The sequence below is a fragment of the Anser brachyrhynchus genome, assembly GCF_964034855.1.
Source record: "Anser brachyrhynchus genome assembly, chromosome: 4".
Lineage (NCBI taxonomy): Eukaryota > Metazoa > Chordata > Aves > Anseriformes > Anatidae > Anser > Anser brachyrhynchus.
In genome coordinates, this window is record NC_137698.1 from 43481950 (window position 1) to 43501139 (window position 19190).

The window sequence follows — 19190 nt, forward strand, 5'->3', positions numbered from 1 at the left end:
TGAATTAAGTTAAGAGTGGGCTGAAGGCAGTGTTTATGCAGTGCCACAGTCTAACTGAACATAAGCAGGTGCCCTCCCAGTGGTATTTGTGCAATAGCACTCGGTATTCTAGTTTTGGGTTTGATGGCCCTGACTGTACTTCCCCAGAGCATGTTGTCTGCTTTCTACAGACCCTTTGGTACAAAACTCTGCTGAAATTTGCTGCCTCAGAGTTGTAGGTGATGCAGAATTGTTTGGCTATGCAGGTGAGTCCCAGATGCCAGGTAATCTGGAGTTGGAGGGTTTGGGCAGCAGCACCCTGTACTGCTGCTCCCATTGGCCTGGGTGGCTGTGGCAGGGAAAGGCAGGCTGCCTAGTCACAGCTAAGTGTGCCTACCCTTGCAAAACACAGCACCGAGTGCAAGTTAAAGAACATTCCTTCTTTGCCTAGCCTATGTGGGAATAGGAAAGATTCATACAGAGCTTAGTGGAGTCCCTGAATGCCACTCTTTCTCCTTTGTCCCAGCTCCTCTGTTTGCTGTATCTTCAATTTCAGGATCCTAGTACTCTTTTCTCTCTAAATAAGAAAGGTATAAGTTCAGGATGTTGACTTAGTGCTTTTTATGAGTGAATTCATGATGTAGGAAGAGTAATAGATGCTAAGTAGAGTTCATATCTTAGTATGTAGGTTACTTCTTCAGAGGTGACTTTTAAGTTTAATTTCTTTTGTAAGAGCTGATTTTTTTCAGGAATTTTTTTTTTTGGAAAACATCTCTGTTTTTTGTTTTTGTTTGCTTTTATTTATTTATTTATTTATTTATTTATTTTTTACTGAAAGTTGTTAAAGTTGGTCTTGAGGCTTACTGACACCAAATTCTGTTGCTTCTCCCATCTTTGATTTTCTGCTAGTCTGCTGGCCGGCTGACCTCTCAAGCATCTAGTTTTATTTAGACTCATATTTTCTTGCTTAGTGTATGCATTTTTTAAGCGTAGAAGTGTGAGAAAAATTGCCAAAAATTGAACAACTGAAATATGAAGCTGAAATTTTATAATTTTATTTAGGTTGGTAATTATAAAGAGAGACTTCAATGCTGCGGAGGCAATAGCGACCCTAATAAGTCAAAGATACACGCATTTAGAGGAAACGGTTAATCTGACAGCATAACTGAAAACATTAAGATCTGTGGAAGAGACTTTGGCTGATGCTAATGTAAGTGGCTCGACAAGGCCCAGAACTAGTAAGAGGGTCTAGCAAGGCAGTACTTCTAAGTTGCTGAGTAGGCAGAAGATGAACTGAGAGAAGAAAGTATTCTTAAATCAGCCAGACTTGTGTTAGAGCCAATCTGTATATAAATGATCCGACCAGAAAGTCGGAAAGCATTTGCCAGATTGTTCTGGAAAGATGCAGGTGAGTTATGTGGGTTGCAACTGGGAGGAAAAGAGGATGTGTCCCTGATGAAAACTCAGGATGTTAGCAGACAGTCTAAACTGTTTTGGTTGGGCAAAATGTCCTTGGGTGTCCGTGGGAGCTGGGAAAACTTGGAGAGAGGTGGAAGGTTTGAAATTTCAAGAAGCGCATGGTGCAGCAGCAGAAGTAATTGTCACTCACCTTGCTGAGCTCCAATTGGTTTCTAAGAGGCACGGTTACATGAACCATCATCTGTACCACTGCAGCTTGTCCGGCAAGCGTGGGCAAAGAGAGAAACATACTGGGAGAAAAGTATAAAGGTACAGTGAGAAAGTCTGAAAATTGGCTACGTTCTTTGCAATTCAGAAAGTTTTCAGCTTCGTATTCCCTCTGACATTCCCCATCTCTGGATGTGTTTCTTTTTCTCTGTTTCTACCAGGTAGCAGTTGAAGTTGTGTTCCTCTTACCTGCCTGGATCATCTCTGAATCAAATCCCAGCTGTTGCCTTTCCTGTGAGTATGTGGCTGTTTCTTTTTTCTTTGTCCTGCACCACTGGAAATTTGGCACCCACAGGTGGTATGACCAATAAAGTTTATCCAGATAAGGTTCAGTGCTTCAGTTTTGCTTTGAAACACCTATCTGAGCCAACCATGAATGATCACTATAGCTCCTGAAGGTGGCCAGCCCCAAGTCACTCAGTACACTTCCATTATGCAGCTTCTGTTTCTTTTTCTTTTTTTTTTTTTTTTTTTTAAATTAATTGTAAGTTATTTTCAGAATTAATTTCCTCTGTGGTATAGATTGTATTCTACCTGAACTAATTTATTTCCTTTTGTAAGCCAGTGATTCAACTGTGGTCTTTAAGGAAAATGTCACTTTTGCACTACGAAAAACTGGAAAATTCCTCTTAAGACCTCTGTTTAACTCATTTGTGGAGATACCTGTTTTATTTATGTATTGCTTTTGCCTTGTTGCAATATCTGAGCACTTCTTCAGCATTATTCAGTTTATCACTATAAAGTGAAGCAGAACACTTATTAACACTTTTGTAATTGATTAAGCTTTGCAATGAGATAAGAGAATTCTGTAAAAATGATGATCAGATTTCTCCATATTACTCTTATATTTAACTAAATCTTCCTGTTATGTTGGGAGTTGCAGGATATCTCGTTGGAGCTGATAAGCATGAGAGGTCATTTAGCAAAATGTCAGAAGCAGTTTACCTTGCTCTTGCTTAGGCAGCGCCTGTGTATTCTGCGAATGCCCAGAGCACCAGGCCACATGTGACGCCACCATAAGAATGGAGTCTGAAATTTCCCCTGGGATCTGAGTACATGTACAGAGAATTTTTGTAGTGGAGGAGTGTGTATATACAAGAAAGAGACAAACAGAGAATGAAAAAGAACTGCAGAGAAGTACGTAGAGGGGCCTGTGTAGCAGTTGAAAGAAAGCCAAACAAATGCTTGGACTTGCTTCTTCCTTTAGAGAAAAAGTAGCACATGTGAGAGAGGTGGCCAGAGACAGTGAGCATGCTGGGTAGCATTTTGGGTACAAAATCTCACGGAAAGAGTCTTGGAAGTATAAGCAAACATCCCCCATCTCTTCCTGATGGATCCGTGCAGAGCTGGGAGAAGACAGAACTTTATGCACATTTATTTTAACTTAAGTGGGATCGCATCAAAGAGATGTCTGATGCCATTGCCAATTTCACCTTCTAATGCAAACAATATGAGACTCCCCACATATATTAGCTGTATGCTTGGGTCAACTGGAACAGTTTTTCAGTTTGTATAATTTGAAATTAAATACAACTGAGGAAATTACTAATAACAGAAGAGCTACGTACTTTCTTTAGCTGTTGAGGAATCCTACTGGAACTCGCTATGTTTTGAATTCCATTCTGAGAAATCTACCAGTTTTCATGTTGCAAAACTAATATCCTCTTTCCTGTAAGCAACAGTTTTACATTCCCCAGTCTCTCCTTTGTTTCTGCTCAACCTACCAAATGTGGCAAGCTTCTTTCTTATGTTTCTTTATGCTTCAGAGCTAATCATTCTTTAAAATAATCATTTATTTTTCCAACCATAAATACATCACAGCACAGAAAATGCTAAGTCACAGAAAAAATGCATATTGCAGCTGGAACTGATATTCAGTACATTAATTAGATCCTTCCTCCAGTCTTATGAAAACACAACTGAACCATAAAACAAAAACACTACACTAGCTCAACTAAACGTGCATCAGTTACTCATCAAGGAGTGACTCTTGAAGCTCCTATTTTCAACTGTAGTCTTCAACAATAAAAGTAAATCCAGTAGAGAGCTTAGTATGGATTGATAGTGCTACTTATTGCTGTTGCACTCATGCAGGAGGAGAGTGAACAAGGCTTTAAAATATGAACTGAAGTGACACTAGCCCCTTGCTGTCCCAAAACAAAGCTGCTTGGGTAAAGGGATAGGGGAGGCAGATAGAGGAAGAATTATCTCAAAATTTTGAGAGAATGAGAAAGAAAAAACACTCTGCTGATAGAAAAATAGGAGAGAAACAATGGAAGATAAGATCATTTTCAGAAATAAGTAAAAAAAAAAAAAAAAGCATCTGCTAAATAACAGTGACAGAAAAAGAGATGTCGGGGCAGAGAAAAAGCAGTTTGGAATTGCATGTCATGGTTACCAGGCAGTGGTGTAACCTAGTCAGTGTTTGAAAGTTTGCTTACAGACAGGACTAAATCATGTGTGATTAGTAACTCCTAAGAAGGCAGGAATTGAGATCAAAAGCTGTCACTTGGAAAGCACCTGTTAGCCTAGCACTTGATTTGGGAGATAGCTGTTTTAATAGGTTTCTTACTTTTCAGCTTAATTTCCTAAGAAGGTACAGCTTTGGTCTTTTTTTTTTTTTTTTTTTTAAGGGCCACTTGCTGAATGTCTCTTAGTAGGTCTCCCCCCAAAAAAACAACAAAGAAGCAAGAGTGCCTAGACTTTTGAACCAATTACTCACATTTAACAGAGAATGAGGGACCTAAAGAGAAAACTATCCCAAACAAAAGGTAGATGAGACCTAACATAGCAGAGAGATTTCTTTAATGCTGCTCTTGATGGGAATATTCAGGAATAACTCAGCCAAATATCAAAGAATCTGTATGGAGGAATAAACAGAATGAGAGGTTATCCACTGAAAAATCCATCAGTGACAGGACAAGAGATGCCCTATTAGACAACAGAGAATTAATTCTAGATTCTTTCATGTCTAATGATCAAACCTAGCCTTACTACAACACAATGGCAGAAACATTTGATTTCAAAACAGGCTTTTGAGGAAAACAGGATCCTGTAGCTCCCAAAAGCCTACAGCTGATTAGTTATACTTTGTCAGTTGCCTGAACTTGAGTGTGCTGGATGTCTCTGTGCCTACTTTGTGCACATATCTGAGCTGAGTCCCCAGAGCGGGTTTTCCTACACATGAGATCTCTGAAAGGCTCCCGTTAGTAAAAGTTTTTTTTCAAAATGCTTCAGGTCTGTCTCCAACAAAATACTGTTCTCTAAGCTTCTGTTCAGGTTTCCCCTCTTGAAAATGAGCCTTGAATTCTCAGAGGCAAGATTGGAGAGCTGAAGCAGTTAACTCCCCTTCCTTCCCATGCAGTCATGCAGTAAGGTGCTCTCCTGGGAAGCGAGAAATGTACAGCTGTGGAGGAAAATTAATCCCAGTCTACCATTTCCTACATACATCTTGTGAGCACTAGGTTACTCAGTAAATGAGGGGGTATCAAGACTACTCCTTAGTTGTCAGAGTGAAACAGGCATCTCAAAGAGATGCTTCATGCTGGGAATCCAAGTAGAAGGACCTTCCTCAGAACTACTGTAGGTCCATTCTGGATATTTTCCTGCTGAGTGACAAATTGAGACGGTGCTCTTCTCAGTACAGTACATGTTCTTTTTCCCATTCCATGTTTCCTACCCATTTTCTTGCATAGGAATGTCACAGAGGGTTTCGGTGCCAGACATCAGAGTGTTTGCTGTGTTGTTCTGGTCACTTTTGACATTTGTGGAGCACGAGCCGTACTTGTTTTATGTCAAGTACAGAAGTGCTGTTATGTTTTCTATTGTTTGTTCTCCAGCAAGTCATAATGTACAAAACATAAAGTAAAATGAGGCCAAATTAGTAGACGTGCATGAAGCGAGTTCAGTTTATCTTGATAAAACTTCTCTTCAATGACACACAGAAAAAAATAAACAGAACAGTAATCCAAGAGATTAAAGAAGGGATTGACTTGATAATCCTTGTTTTATAAACTGACAACTGTTAATATCAGAGTTGCAGTCATTGCTGAGTTGCAGATTAGCCTGTAGCTGTCAAAGGATTTTTTATCACCACTGTTGGAGGGCCAACATATGATGATGTAATCCAAGCATAAGGACCTGATCCCTAGAGTAAAAAATGTTTTGTATGTGGAAGTAGGACCCAGAATGAGTCTTCATCATTAATGTTAGGCAGATGGTGACACCCTAGGAAAGAAGACCCTGGAACCATATGTGTCATAAGGTATCTGTAAATTCAGTAAAACGCATCATTACTTACGCTGTGTGCCGTACTTTTATATTATTGGCTTCCAATTACCATTATGGGTAATAGATTTACTATCTATGGGTGTAGAAAACTTTTTTGTGTCTTTTTTGGACCAGATGTTCCTGAACAAGAGGTCAGTTGTGGGACTTGGGGTATCAATCTGTTTTTAAACAGTGGTTCAATAAATCAGCTCCACTGAACTCCTCGGCACCAGGAAATTGAATGAATTCTTTTTAATGTTGGAGATACAGGAAATCTCTGCTAATTGTCCTGTTTGTAGTGTTTTTCTGTCAGGTAAGCTATGCATCAGAAACGATGCTCACCTTGAAGAGTTACTCAGATACCTTTGTGATAGAGAAAAAGGTAAATGGAGTCTGTGACCTTGCCAACGTCATCATTTCTCTGTTGACTGATAGCCCAGGAAATTCAGGCACAGTTTCAGGTCACCTCTTGCCCTGGTTTCAGGGACAAGGTGCCCTCAGTCTTGTTGGAATGCCCTGATCTTTTAAGCAGAAAAAGATTAGATTTAGTACTAAGTACTCGGTTGCTAATTTGACGCAGGCAAAGGAATGGAAAAGCAATTCTAAGTCTGTGGAGTGTCTCGCTGCATTTTCAAATGACAAGGATAATTTTATCCATTCTTCATGTTAATGAGAATATTAATGAAAATAATTTGATCAAATCTTCTACAAGTTCTTTGAAATAGGAGTGTGCCTCTGGTGTGTGTATTCTTAGAGGATCTTGAAACTTATCTTGCTGTAAATATTGAAAGACTTAGCTCTAATTAGACTTTAAAGAGGTAGCAGAAGATAAACTGAGAATGAATTGGCAGTTTCAGAAACAGGAAAATGTAAAGCTCTAAGGTACATTTGCTAGTCACTTGTAACAGCCATCTCATTTCCTTTCTGGTACTTACAGAAGTCAGTTGGTCCCTTTTCTACATAAGCTAGCATAAAAACCTGTCAACATAGAATGAATTAAGGTTGGTTGTTCTATAAACCATATGGTCAAGTAAAATCAGAAAATAAAGGCTTAGTGAAGAAATCACTTGGTGAGGGTCTGTACAGGAAGTATGTGATGTTATACAGGAAATAAGACTAGATAATCAAAATGGTACTTCTGGCCTCAAAATACACAAATCTGTCCAAAAAACAAATTTTGCCTATGTTTGGTGAGGAAACTGGTGGTTGCTTTGAACTCCCTCAAACTGAAAGTAGATCTTAATAGATCTTAAACCAAATGGAAACACCTTTTTATGTCTAATTACAACAATAATTTTCTTCATTTAAGAGCAAATAAGCGCTTATCTATTTAACTCAAATACAGGGTTCTTTCAATTTTGCAAGACAACATTTACAATGCTTTTCTCACTTCCTGAAGTGGAATGTAATGCTGTTAATATGGCATAAATCTTTTCTCTCACTTTCTTTCCATTTGTGTGCGTGTGTGTATGGTAATAGAGATCAAACAGGATTAAAGAATAAACCTGAGGGGATTTTTGTTTTGTTACATTTTTTAAGATAATGGCATTTACAGATAAATGCTAGATGGAATACTTACACATATGCATTTATGACATTTTTTGCTTTCTATCACCAAGCTACTTGTCCAAGACCATAGTTGTCATAAACAAGATCACAAGACTTCAGCTATCATTTGATTCATTCATTTTCCTTCTGGGACTTTATCCAGTTAGCCTTAAATAAAGCTCCTCAGGAACTGGCCTGCTTTATGTATACATATGAATCAAACGGGAGCTGGAGTGCTATGTCTATGATCTTGCAATAGTAGCTTAATGTTGATGACTAAAAGAAGAAAAAGAAAATCAGAAGACAGTAAAGGTAGTGTGTTTCTTAAATATTTATTTGAACACTTATCTAAAACACAATTTTCAGGGAATATAAATATCCTTGAAGCATTTTTGATCTCAGTTACTTTATTGTTCTGGATACTAACCCTGACATATAATATTATCCTTCTTTTTTAAAAATGTACTATTTTCAGAAAATGTTACTTTGCATTTAATTTAAAGATATATATGTCTGTTAGATTGCAAGCATGTTAGCTCTGTTTAAGGCTTTGAACAAAACCTTCAAAACTGAAATATATAATTAACTCTTTCTTTGTGATTTGTCGTAAAACATCTATAGACTTCAGTGAGCTTAGCCAAAAAGTAATGCTTAAACCAGATGAGAATTACTGCTAATGTAGAATTAAGATGATCATTGCTCAGCCTAATCATTTTAGTGTGAATAGAGACTATCTGTAAAAGAGTATAGATGACAAAAAATGCTTAAATCCACATTCCATTTATCTAGCTGTTTTCATTTGAGGCTAGAATCCAAATAGCTCTGCAAATGCTTTCTAATGAGATTTTGAATTTCTTGTAACAATATCGCTGGGAGCGATACTGCCTGTGAATTTGCTGAGATATAGCTCCTTCTTGATTTCAAATAATTCTTTAGAAACATTAAGGATCTTAAATTTTAGTTCAAGAAATAACATTCTCAAATCTGACTGTAAAATTGAACGTTTATTTTATCTGACTGTGGTAGCATGTCATTGTAAAGTAAACCTTTAGCAACAATCAAAATTTAATACCATGTGATTAGGAATTTAATCAGACCTAACTGTATTTAATATCAATCATAAGTTTTATGATCAAACTTAAAGGTATAATGGGCAGATATGAAGTTAAATGGTATTGTTGCCACTGAAGTTAGTATTGACAGAAACCAGTTTCTGTCTCTGTTAGGTGTTGAAAGCAGTATTTACCATTACTTGTAAAATATTTACAAGTGTAACCACTGGAAAGACTAATAGTTTAATGCATTTAGAATTTGTATTAACCTATTTGCTGAATTTAACGTGCATGGTTAGGTATTAGACCTACTGTAGCACTTCTAGAATTGCTGTGCTTTCTTTGAATTTGTGGCTACACTTAGTTGTTGTCCTTGGTTTTGTTCTTGCATTTATTCTTCAGCGGTAGTTGTAGACCTGTTTTTGATACCCCCATGAAGGAGGAATACCTAATTATAATAAATATTACCAAAGCTTGGGCAGAGAGCTTGTTCAGGGCTGCAGGAATTTGGTTATAGGATGGGCAGGAGTTTGTGGAAGCCCAAAGGGCTGGAAGGAGAGAGTGGCTGGGGCATTTTATGCATTGAATGTTTCACTGACTTTCTAGGTACATTAAAGTTTTTCTCACTACAGATGAAAACCTGGTCCTACAGCTGCTGATTTTTTTTTTTTTTTAATGGCCAAATGAATAATTGGGAAAAATACTCATAGAATCATAGAATATCCCGAGTTGGAAGGGACCCATATGGATCATCGAGTCCAACTCCTGACACCACACAGGTCTACCCAAAAATTCAGACCATATGACTAAGTGCACAGTCCAAATGTTTCTTAAACTCTGACAGGCTTGGTGCAGTGACTACTTCCCTGGGGAGCCTGTTCCAGTGCGCAACCACCCTCTCAGTGAAGAACCTCTTCCTGATATCCAGCATGAACCTCCCATGTCACAGCTTGACACCATTCCTGTGGGTCCTATCACTGGTCACTAAAGAGAATAGATTGGCACCTGCCCCTCCACTCCCCCTCATAAGGAAGCTGTAGGCCGCGATGAGGTCTCCCCTCAGCCTCCTCTTTTCCAGGCTGAACAGGCCAAGTAACTTCAGCCGCTCCCCATAAGTCTTCCCCTCTAGGCCCTTCACCATCTTCATAGCCCTCCTCTGGACACTCTCCAACAGTTTCATGTCCTTTTTGTATTGTGGTGCCCAGAATATATATATGGGTGATCACCAACTGCATGGTTGGTGATATATATTTATATATAATTGAGAAAATTGAGAATTTCCTTTGTCATGCTGGTTCTCTCTCTTTTTTTTTGGTGTGTGTGTGTCTGTACCTATGTGGGTAGAATAATCCACCTCTAGACTGGTAACCTAGAATTGTTTTAAGCGAAAAGTAAATTGGTTGGTTTAGGAATAGGCTTCTTTCCTGAGGTACGAGACTTGAACTGATAACCAGCAGCAGTAGCCAACACCACAGCAAAGCGTGTTGCTGTGTGAGGAAGACTTCAAGATAGCACTGTGGTCCCTGCATGGTTGCGATTTCATTTCCTCCAGCTCTGGCCTTTCTGTCATGCTGATATCCAGGAGGGGCCCTTACTGTCACAGGTATCACAACAGAGAGAGATTTACACAAATATATGTCTCTTTTGCTATTGCTTTGATGCAGTGAGTAACTCTGAGCTCTCAGTCAGGATGACAGCATTTAACCTTACATATTGTGTACATGTTTTGGGAAGTTACTTGTGTACTTAGTGACTATGAATATTATTCAATTTAAGCCCAACTCTATTATATAATGCTATAATTCCTTTTGGGCCTGCATGGTTAGCCAGTCCATTAGGATGACCAGAAAATGCATTATTTCTTTACTGCAGTTACGCTTCAATTAAATCAAATGTAAAAGATTTTATTTTCTGAGGTGTCAGAGCAAAGAAAAGATGTTTTTTGCTTGTAACCCTTTCTAATTTTTTTCCGCTAAATCTCTGTTCTTTATATTTTCCCAGATGGGAAAAGGTGTACTTGATGAATATTCCTGTATTCACACATAGTTTTTTTTTGAGGAATGGAGGTGGTGGCTGTTTCTTTTTCGGCACAGAAGTGTCGTGTTTTCATGTCTCAAGTACGCTTTGCTTCTTCTGATGATGGCGACATGTTTTCATAATGGCCAGAAAGAGAAGCTGGGACAAGTCATACTTTGAGAAGTGCTTGCATTAAGCAGCATACTGTCCTTTACTACATGTGTGTTTGATGCTTGGGTGGCTCATGCGTGGCACTACACAGAGCTGGCCTGCACGTTCAGCGGTCCAGTTTCTGCCAAATCCTCCAAAGTTTTTGACTAATTGGTCACTTAGGAGGTTTACCCATGCTGCTTTACGGAATGCAGGTGTCAGGGTTTTGGTGGGGGGCTGCTGCCATGGCCCCTGTGCGGAGGGGCCCTGTACCAGACACAGCCAGCTCCAGCAGCCCCACCGCAGGGCACTGGTGGGCCCAGCAGCCATGATGGTGGCGCCTCTGGGAATAAGTGCTGAAGAAAAGGCAGAAAATGATGCACAGGCAGAGGAGGAGGTGAAAAAAGAAACAGCAGGGGGAGCACCCTGGCCAGTGGAGTAAGATGGGGAAGAGGTGCCCCAGGCAGCTGGAACAGAAGTTGCTCTGAAGCTTGTGGGGAGGACCACTGTGGAGTGGGTGGATACAGACTGAGGGGAACTGTGGCCTGTCAGGAAGAAACTGCTCTAGGCCGAAGCTGCTCCAGGCCTGGAGCAGGGGAAAGTGTGAGAGGAAGGAGCTGCGGAGGAGAGCTGTTACCGGCTGATGGCAAACCCCAAAAACGGTGTGGGCAAAAGTGGTGTTTTAATTTTGCCTTTCTCACCATCCAAACCTATTTTAATTGACAATAAATTGAATGTATCTCCCCAAGTCAAGTTTGTTTTGCCCCAAACAATACTTGGTGGGTGACCTCCATCTTGACCCACAAACTTTTTTTTTTTTTAATCTCACTTTCTGCCTTGTTTGAAGAGTGGGAGGGAGAAGAGTGGCTTGTGGGTGTCTGGCAGCTGGCCACTGTCAGCCCACCACAGCTGCCTAACACACTTCAGACTATGAGGCTTGCAGATTGGCAGTTTTCTTACCCCCCCCCCCCCCCCCCCCCCCCCCCCCGGAAATTTTTACTCTTGGAAAGTCAATTACAAAATAAACCATGAAGAGATTTACACAGAGCTAAATTAGTGTTTGTGTTCATGAAATGTGTGCTTATGGAAGTTTATATGTGTAAATTCAAAATAGGCCTCTACATAAGTACTTCACATTTAGTTTGATAAGAGCAAAGTTAGTCAGTCTGAATCTGCCTTTTAGAGAAGAAAGAAAAAAAGAACAGTTACGTACTAAACATAAGGGCTCTGAGTTTTTTGGATTGATAAATAATGAGAATGTGAACTGTTTTTATTGCATTTATGAAAGTTGTCTTGCAATGTAAAATTATAACAGGTTTTACAACTCCATCCCAATTCTCGTCTATTCCCGTCTGGTAGTTAATGATTCAGTTTATTTAGATAATAAAAGGAAAGCTCACTCCCATCAGACAAACAAGGTAGTTAAAAAACAGGCAAACAAATAAAATACTCAGGTATCTTCAGTAACATTTCTAGGCTTTAACAATTTTGCTGATTTTAACAGTGAACTAAAAATAATATTTTCTTTTAGGCTGTGTCATAACTTATACTCACTGTCCTTCCACAGTTCCTTTATGTCGTGACAGATTTGAGTGTCCTCAGAGCTGATGATGATCTACACTGGAAGTGACTTTCCCAGGTTTTGTGAGTAGCACCTGCATTTACTAAAAATGAAACAGTGCTTCAGAATTTCATATGCAGGTTTGATGTACTCACAAACTATTTGCCATAGATAAAAAGACAGGTACTGTCAACTTCTCTTTGGTTTGCTTCTAAACATCTTCTTAGTTGTGCTATCAAGGACAATTACTCCATCATTTGCTTGTGTTTGTACCATATTAGAGTTTTCTGGGCTTAAGCACTGCGATCTATCCTGATTGCTACCAAGTAATCCTTTGCAGACTTGTAAATCAGAACTGTGGCTGATTTTCAGCAGCATGATTGTCATGTTTTTAAAACTTTGCTAATTAAAACTTTATGAGCATGCAATTAAAAAGCAGAGAAGTTTCCCTACAGTGCAAATGGAAGCATGCCATAGAGTTTCAGAAAAAAAAAAAAAAAAGATTCCTTAACATTGGCTTTTCTTAAAAGAAAATAAAAAATAATAAATTGACATTTGGTGCTTTCAGGCTTTTCAAACTGTTTACCACATTTACCTTTAAAACTCTCACACAGTTGACTTAACAGTATAAATGTAACAAATCAGTCTGCTTAGTTGGACCTTTTAACTAGCTGCAGCTTCAGGTAGTCTTTGTCACTGTTTTTGTATGCTTAGTGAAAAGAAGTCTTTTAAATAGAAAACTTACTGTTCACAAGTGTGAAATATTGCTTCAAAAAGGTTTCTGGGATCCAAAACATGAGCAAACATAATTCTGTGAAGGCAAGGTTGTCGGAAATCTAGAATGAAATTCAAGATAAAAACAATTAAGGATAAAGGGAACAGATTAAATAAGATCTGTTAACTTTTACAGTATGTCCCTCTGATGTGTTTCTATAAACAATATTAAAAAAAAATGTAATAGATCCTATTGAAGCTATTAAGATGAGCTTGTCTTTTGTAGGTTTTGTCAAGTGACCCAAATCATGACTGCTTTGGTTTGAATTTCAAACTGGGTCGTATATAGAGTGCCAACACTTAATAAGTTTTAGTGTTGACAAGTATTTAAATTCACTTTAAGTATCTACTACTATTTGGAAGATGCACAAAACTCCAAACCAAAAATTAATTCACTTTGAAGTGCTCCATCCGGTCTCAATAAAGTCATCACAGTACTGCACAGAAAAACGAACATACATTAAGCAGAATAGTTTCTCTTCTACTGCAGTTTTCACTTGAGCAATCACATTTCTGAATGTAGGATTTGGAATTAGAAGAAAACAACACAACACATTGAAGTACTGTTTTCTAGAATGTGCAGGATCTGATATGATTTTTCTTTCCTTTGTTTGCAGCAACTGAAACCCAGATGAGGAGTGATAATGCTTTAATTGGGAGATCTAATAATTATTTCAGTTTTTGTTGTTGTTTGTTTTTAGTTTTTTTGTTGCTGTTTGTTTTTTGGAGTTGTTTTGCTTTATTATTTTTTCTGTCTGTATGCTACACTAGCTTTGATTTAGACATACATATTAATTTTCAATGTCTGTTTTTTGATGGCTTTAATCTTCTATCTACCTGCTAGACTAGTCTGATCACACCATACTTTCTGTTAATCTTTTGCTTTATAATCCAACAAAGTTAGCTGCTGGTGTGAAGCATGCATTTTTTTTTTCCTTTTCTCAGTGATTTTCCAGGAAGTCTTGCTAGTATAAATGGTCAAGAACTACATAAATCCTATATAAATACTGGAGGACTACAAGGCATAGCTTAGAAGAAAAGTGCAGTTCAGGGAATGGGTCACTGAACAACCACGGAATGATTTCTGGGCTATCTTCTCAGTGTTACCACTGGCTTTTTTGGGCACCTCTTCTCATCTTGCCTAACATTTAATTTCCTGATCACCTCTTACCTATTGATCTGGCAACCATTTTAAGGCTCTTTTGGACAGAATTTTTTCTTTTGGTAGGCACTGAACAAAGAGAGGATCTTCTGACTTTGTCTTGTATCACAGACTTGTTTAGTTCCTAGCATAATGCCAATCTGTGTATTACAGGAATCTCTCTTTCTGTAATAAATATAGTAAAATTAACTTCAATTTTTAGGACTTCTAGAGGTGAATCATTACGTTGGTGTAATGCAGGAAATGCATACACAGAGAAACACATTTTAACACAAAAAATGGAAAGCAAGTCACAGCAGAAGGCATACTTTGACATTTGTTAACATGCAAATTAAAGGTATAATTGCACAGAATGGATAGTGCCAGAACGCCAAATGGCAATTTCCCAGTATATGTTATGCGATTGCAGTGCTAATTATCTGTGCATTCAGTGAGAACCAACCAGTATGGAGCTAAGTAGATGATAGTTCTTTGGAAAATGTACATATATTATTACATTGTGTATTGCCCTAGAAATGCTCTTGGTTAGGTATTAAAATGCAAACTTAATTTTCTAATTTATCTGTGCTTGACTTTGCATATTAAACATCTGTATAATGTACTTTATAATGTACTTTTTTTTTTTAATGTTACAAACTAGGGAGGGAGGAAGGGATAATGAAAATGCTATGTCACTGGCAGTTTTTAAAACTTTAGGTTACTGTGTTACCTTGAGCATCACAGCAGTAAAGTACTAACTGATGGGTGATTTTTTTTCAGTATACCTGCCACTAGAGGGGAATGGAAGTACGCATTTTGCCCTTGGGTTTCACAGCTATTTACTCAAAATGGTGTTGTGATTGCACAGTCTTGGGGTCCAGAAAGAGAGTCTATTCTGTCACAGTTATGTACCTCCTCCTTCCAGTCTGTATCCTCTCTCAAACTTTTGTTTTCTCTCCCACATCTGTCCCAGAGTCTCTTTACTTTTTCTCTCGCAGTCCTTGCATGGAGAGGGTGCAATTCAGGTGCTATGAGCTGTGCTGGGCTAGAGCATGCTTGGCACACAGACCATCTTTGCAGAATTTAACTTCAAATTCTTCATGTCTCTACTGACTGACTGAAATTGTCTGGCTATATGTAACTATATTGAGTAAGTCTTGGATGGTATGGGAAAAATATGTCTGAACTGAGAGGAACGTTGTAGAGGTACTGGAGCTTCTTGACAAAACAGAAATAACATTGTAATTAACCTGGCTGAAATAATTAATTCTTCTGAAGGGGCTTGTTCACACCACCTAATCTGAGGCACCTGGTTTAAAGATCTAGGTGAGCAGGTTTTTTGTAGTCAGTGGTGAAAAATAGATTCCCAGATGATGTTTCAGATTATCTGAGGTACATTTCTACTCACAGTAGTCTCTGCAATAGTATGTCTTTTGCTATTGACTCTATACGGACCTTAGGGTGACCCGCCTTCTCAAGTAGGAACTTCAGTTAGAGGTCTAAATTGGAAGGGTGAGAAAAAAATGCTAACTTTGTTTGAGGAAATAAATGTATAATTTTTTAAAAAATTAATTTTTAAGTTGAAAAAAGTAAACCTATATTTTACCACAAGGCAGAAGAAAGTCCAAAAATTTTTGTCCAGTGATTTCTGTTTGCTAAACTGATAAGCAAACCCAGGATTTATTACGTAGTTCTGTAGTTAGTATTTGCACAACTTAATATATGCTGTTCACTGCCTGTGGGAAAGCAGTTGCTGGATAATTAATGTAGAATCACAGAATTGTAGGGGTTGGAAGGGACCTCGAAAGATCATTGGGTCCAACCCCCTGCCAAAGCAGGTTCCAGGTAGACGAGTAACTAAGACTGAAGAGGCATTTGTTAAAGTCTCCTTTGAATCATTGAGTTCCACATTCAGTAAGACAGAAGTGAGATTAAAAAGAAAGTTTCAGAATCAGCTTTTATTGATCACCTAATTCAGGAATCATGTCATTATTTACAGATATTAAAATCAATTCAGAGGACGCGTTGGTCAGGACAAGATTACCATCTGGTCAAATTGTACAAATTTAGAAAATAAAACAAACTTTCTGTTATATGTGTTTAATGATTAGTAAACTAGTGATGCTGAGCTGTTAGTTACATTGAGTGTTACACCAGAAAGTAGAGGGAAATCAATATTATGATCAGTGTATTAATTTCATCCATGGAATTTGCTCACAATGATTCAGTGAGGGACAAGGAATGGAAGTTTTTGATAATGACTATCTGTAAGAAATATTAATTACCTCTACGATGTATAAACAGGCCTGTATTTTTCATAAATTTTCTTGACCAAAGTGATTGACCTAAAACCACTTGATCCCAATTAAGAGTGATGAGAAGGAAGTGAGTAATATTTTTTTTTTGTGTCTGAAATGGTATACTTTGCTTTACTGTGAAAGTAGGCTGTGAAGGGGGAAAAATAGTAGTAGTACTCCAAATAAATGTTAGAGTTTCTCACATCATGCCTATAAAGTAGCTGGTTAAAATTGATTAATCCCAACTTGAATCTGAATCAGAGAAGTTATGTGCTAAAAGAATATGTCTTATAGCTGCTAAGACCTTTCTGAAGTCATTTCTCCAAAGGATAAAATGTTGGGCAGTATTGATACATTAAACTTGAGAATAATTAATTTTTACTAAGCTCCCAAGTGAAATGAATGGAAAGAGAACCAGAATGACTTTCTGCAATTATAGTGTTACAAAATATTACTTAGAAGTTAAAATGAAAAATACCCTAAACATCTAAATGTTGTTAATACTTTGAAAAATAAAAAGGTAACAAAGGCCTGAAGTTAATGTACTAGTCAGTCATCTTTTAAAAGTGTCTCTAAAGTGAAAGTAAGGCAAACATATTTATTTTTATATGACCATTTGCTTTTTTGAAAGTTAAAATATAAAGAATACTTGTGCATACTTGTGTCCGTAAAAGGCTAGGTAACAGGCATTCACCAGAAGTTACCATCTGTTCTGTCCCAGTGCTGCATATTCCCAGTGCGAAGAACAGTGTTTTGTAACCTCACAATAGTGAGAAAGGCATCAGGTACAAAATAATATTTAAAGATGTTTTGTATATTCCTCAATAGATGGACGATTGCTAAAGGAAATTAAGTATGACGATGGATTCAGTGGTTACATGTACTCATATATGGAAAAATTCAGTTTTGCCTACCCTCAGAGGTATGTAATGCATTTATGTACCAAAGCTTTCTAGGGAAGTCCCCAAAGTATCTCTATATATTTATATTACTAGATATGTACACAGACACCTAAGTTGAATGCAGCTGCCTCTAATTTGTGCCTAAGTCTGTACAGGACTCTCAGTGTACAGCTTAGGTACTTCACGCACCCCACCTCAAGGTTTCATCTGGCAGGCATATGCAAAGCATGACTAAATTTCACACAAAGACGGTTTATATTTTAGCATTTTGGAACAGTCACATGGAAGGAGGAGACCAATGTTACAGTCCCCAGCTGAAATCTGATATCTCCCCTTCTAGGAGAGTGCCATAACCATTAGATTATATATGTTCTAAGATTGCACTCAATTAGACTTTTCTACATGAAAAAAAGTGAATGTGCAGTGAACAACAGTGCGAATTTACAGTACCCTTGCTACTCCCTGCTAACTCCCCACATGGGAATTAATTTGCACATTTCAATTTTGGTAAGCTGACTTTTACAAAGGCGCTTCTACTATGTGCTCTGGTTATATACACACAGCCTTTGCTAGCATCCAGTCTTGAGCTTTAGCTCACTGACTGGCATACTGAACTTTTTGTTGACCTTAGAGCCAGAGGAATGCCAGATAATACTGCTGAACTTGTTCTTCCTCTGTCATACAGGTTAGAAATTGGTGGATGAAATAATTACAAACATACAGAAACATGGGCACAGAATTTGGTAATTAAAGAGAAGTAATAGCTTGTTAAGTTGCCTTATTAGTGTAAGTGGTCACCTGTGGTTTGAGGTAACTATTTTGACTTTACACAGAAAAGGACTAAGAGCATTCATGTGGTCAGCTACTGCTGAGAGAAAATTTCAAAAGCCAGTACTGTACAAGGGAGATGCTTGAGTGCTTGAGCGTGTGAGCTCTTCTACTTTCATTGCAAAGTCAGGCAGGATAATTTAAACATATTGAAATACAATATTTGAATCTCATAGAATGATTTTATTTTACCTAAGTGAAAAATCAATATCTTATCATGTTACATGGCCAAAAAGGCAATTTCAAAAAAAACAAAAACCAAACAAAACAAAAAACCAAACAACAACAAAAAAAAACACATCAGATCACGATGGGCAAAGGGCAGGGCTCAGTAATTTTGTGAGTCGTTATTTTATGTACCTGAATGCAAATATGAGAGTGGTCTGTTAAACATTCAGTCTTTGAATATTTCTTGAATTTAAAAACTTCAAACATTTTAGTTAGCCCCTCCTTGCTTAATCATTGTATTTTCAATGCAGCTTTTAAGAATTTTGGCATCTTTTAGAGCAGGTAGCAATCTACTTTTCTTTTTCTTTTTTTTTTTTTCAATGATTTATATACATGTACTCTCACACAGATAAAATCAACATTCTGCTATTACAGTAAAGACAGAGAACATAGCTGTATCCTGGTGTGTTGTTTGGGGACCATCACCATACAGTAATTTTCAGTTTTGCTTGGATAATTGCCTCGCCTGTTATTCAGCCAGTAACATTTTTACTCTCACCCTCCTTCACTTTTCTCATATGTTAATATATTTCCAGTAGACACACCTGAAGAATAATGATCCAGAATGGATACATAATGTTCTACCTATCTCAGTTGTAGTTCAACATAATTCAAATAATTAGTATTTAAGACTGTGATACTTCCTGCAGAAACTCTAAATGGCTTCCCATTCTACTAGGGTCTGAACACATTTTCTACATTAGGATATGCTCTTTGCTTGATGAGTGATAGATGCTTTTCTCTGATGGTTGAGCAGGG

General features: G+C 37.8%; 1 protein-coding gene across 1 annotated transcript in view; it reads left to right on the plus strand.

Annotated features, from left to right (window-relative positions):
• LOC308194636 (uncharacterized protein) overlaps nucleotides 1-19190 on the plus strand; it is a 201012-nt gene that overhangs the window by 17269 nt on the left and 164553 nt on the right. Inside the window, exons 3-4 of the mRNA XM_080590772.1 lie at nucleotides 1827-1899; nucleotides 17302-17395. Of these exons, the coding sequence (XP_080446898.1) occupies nucleotides 1827-1899; nucleotides 17302-17395 (167 nt within the window). The remainder of the gene's footprint in view (nucleotides 1-1826; nucleotides 1900-17301; nucleotides 17396-19190) is intronic.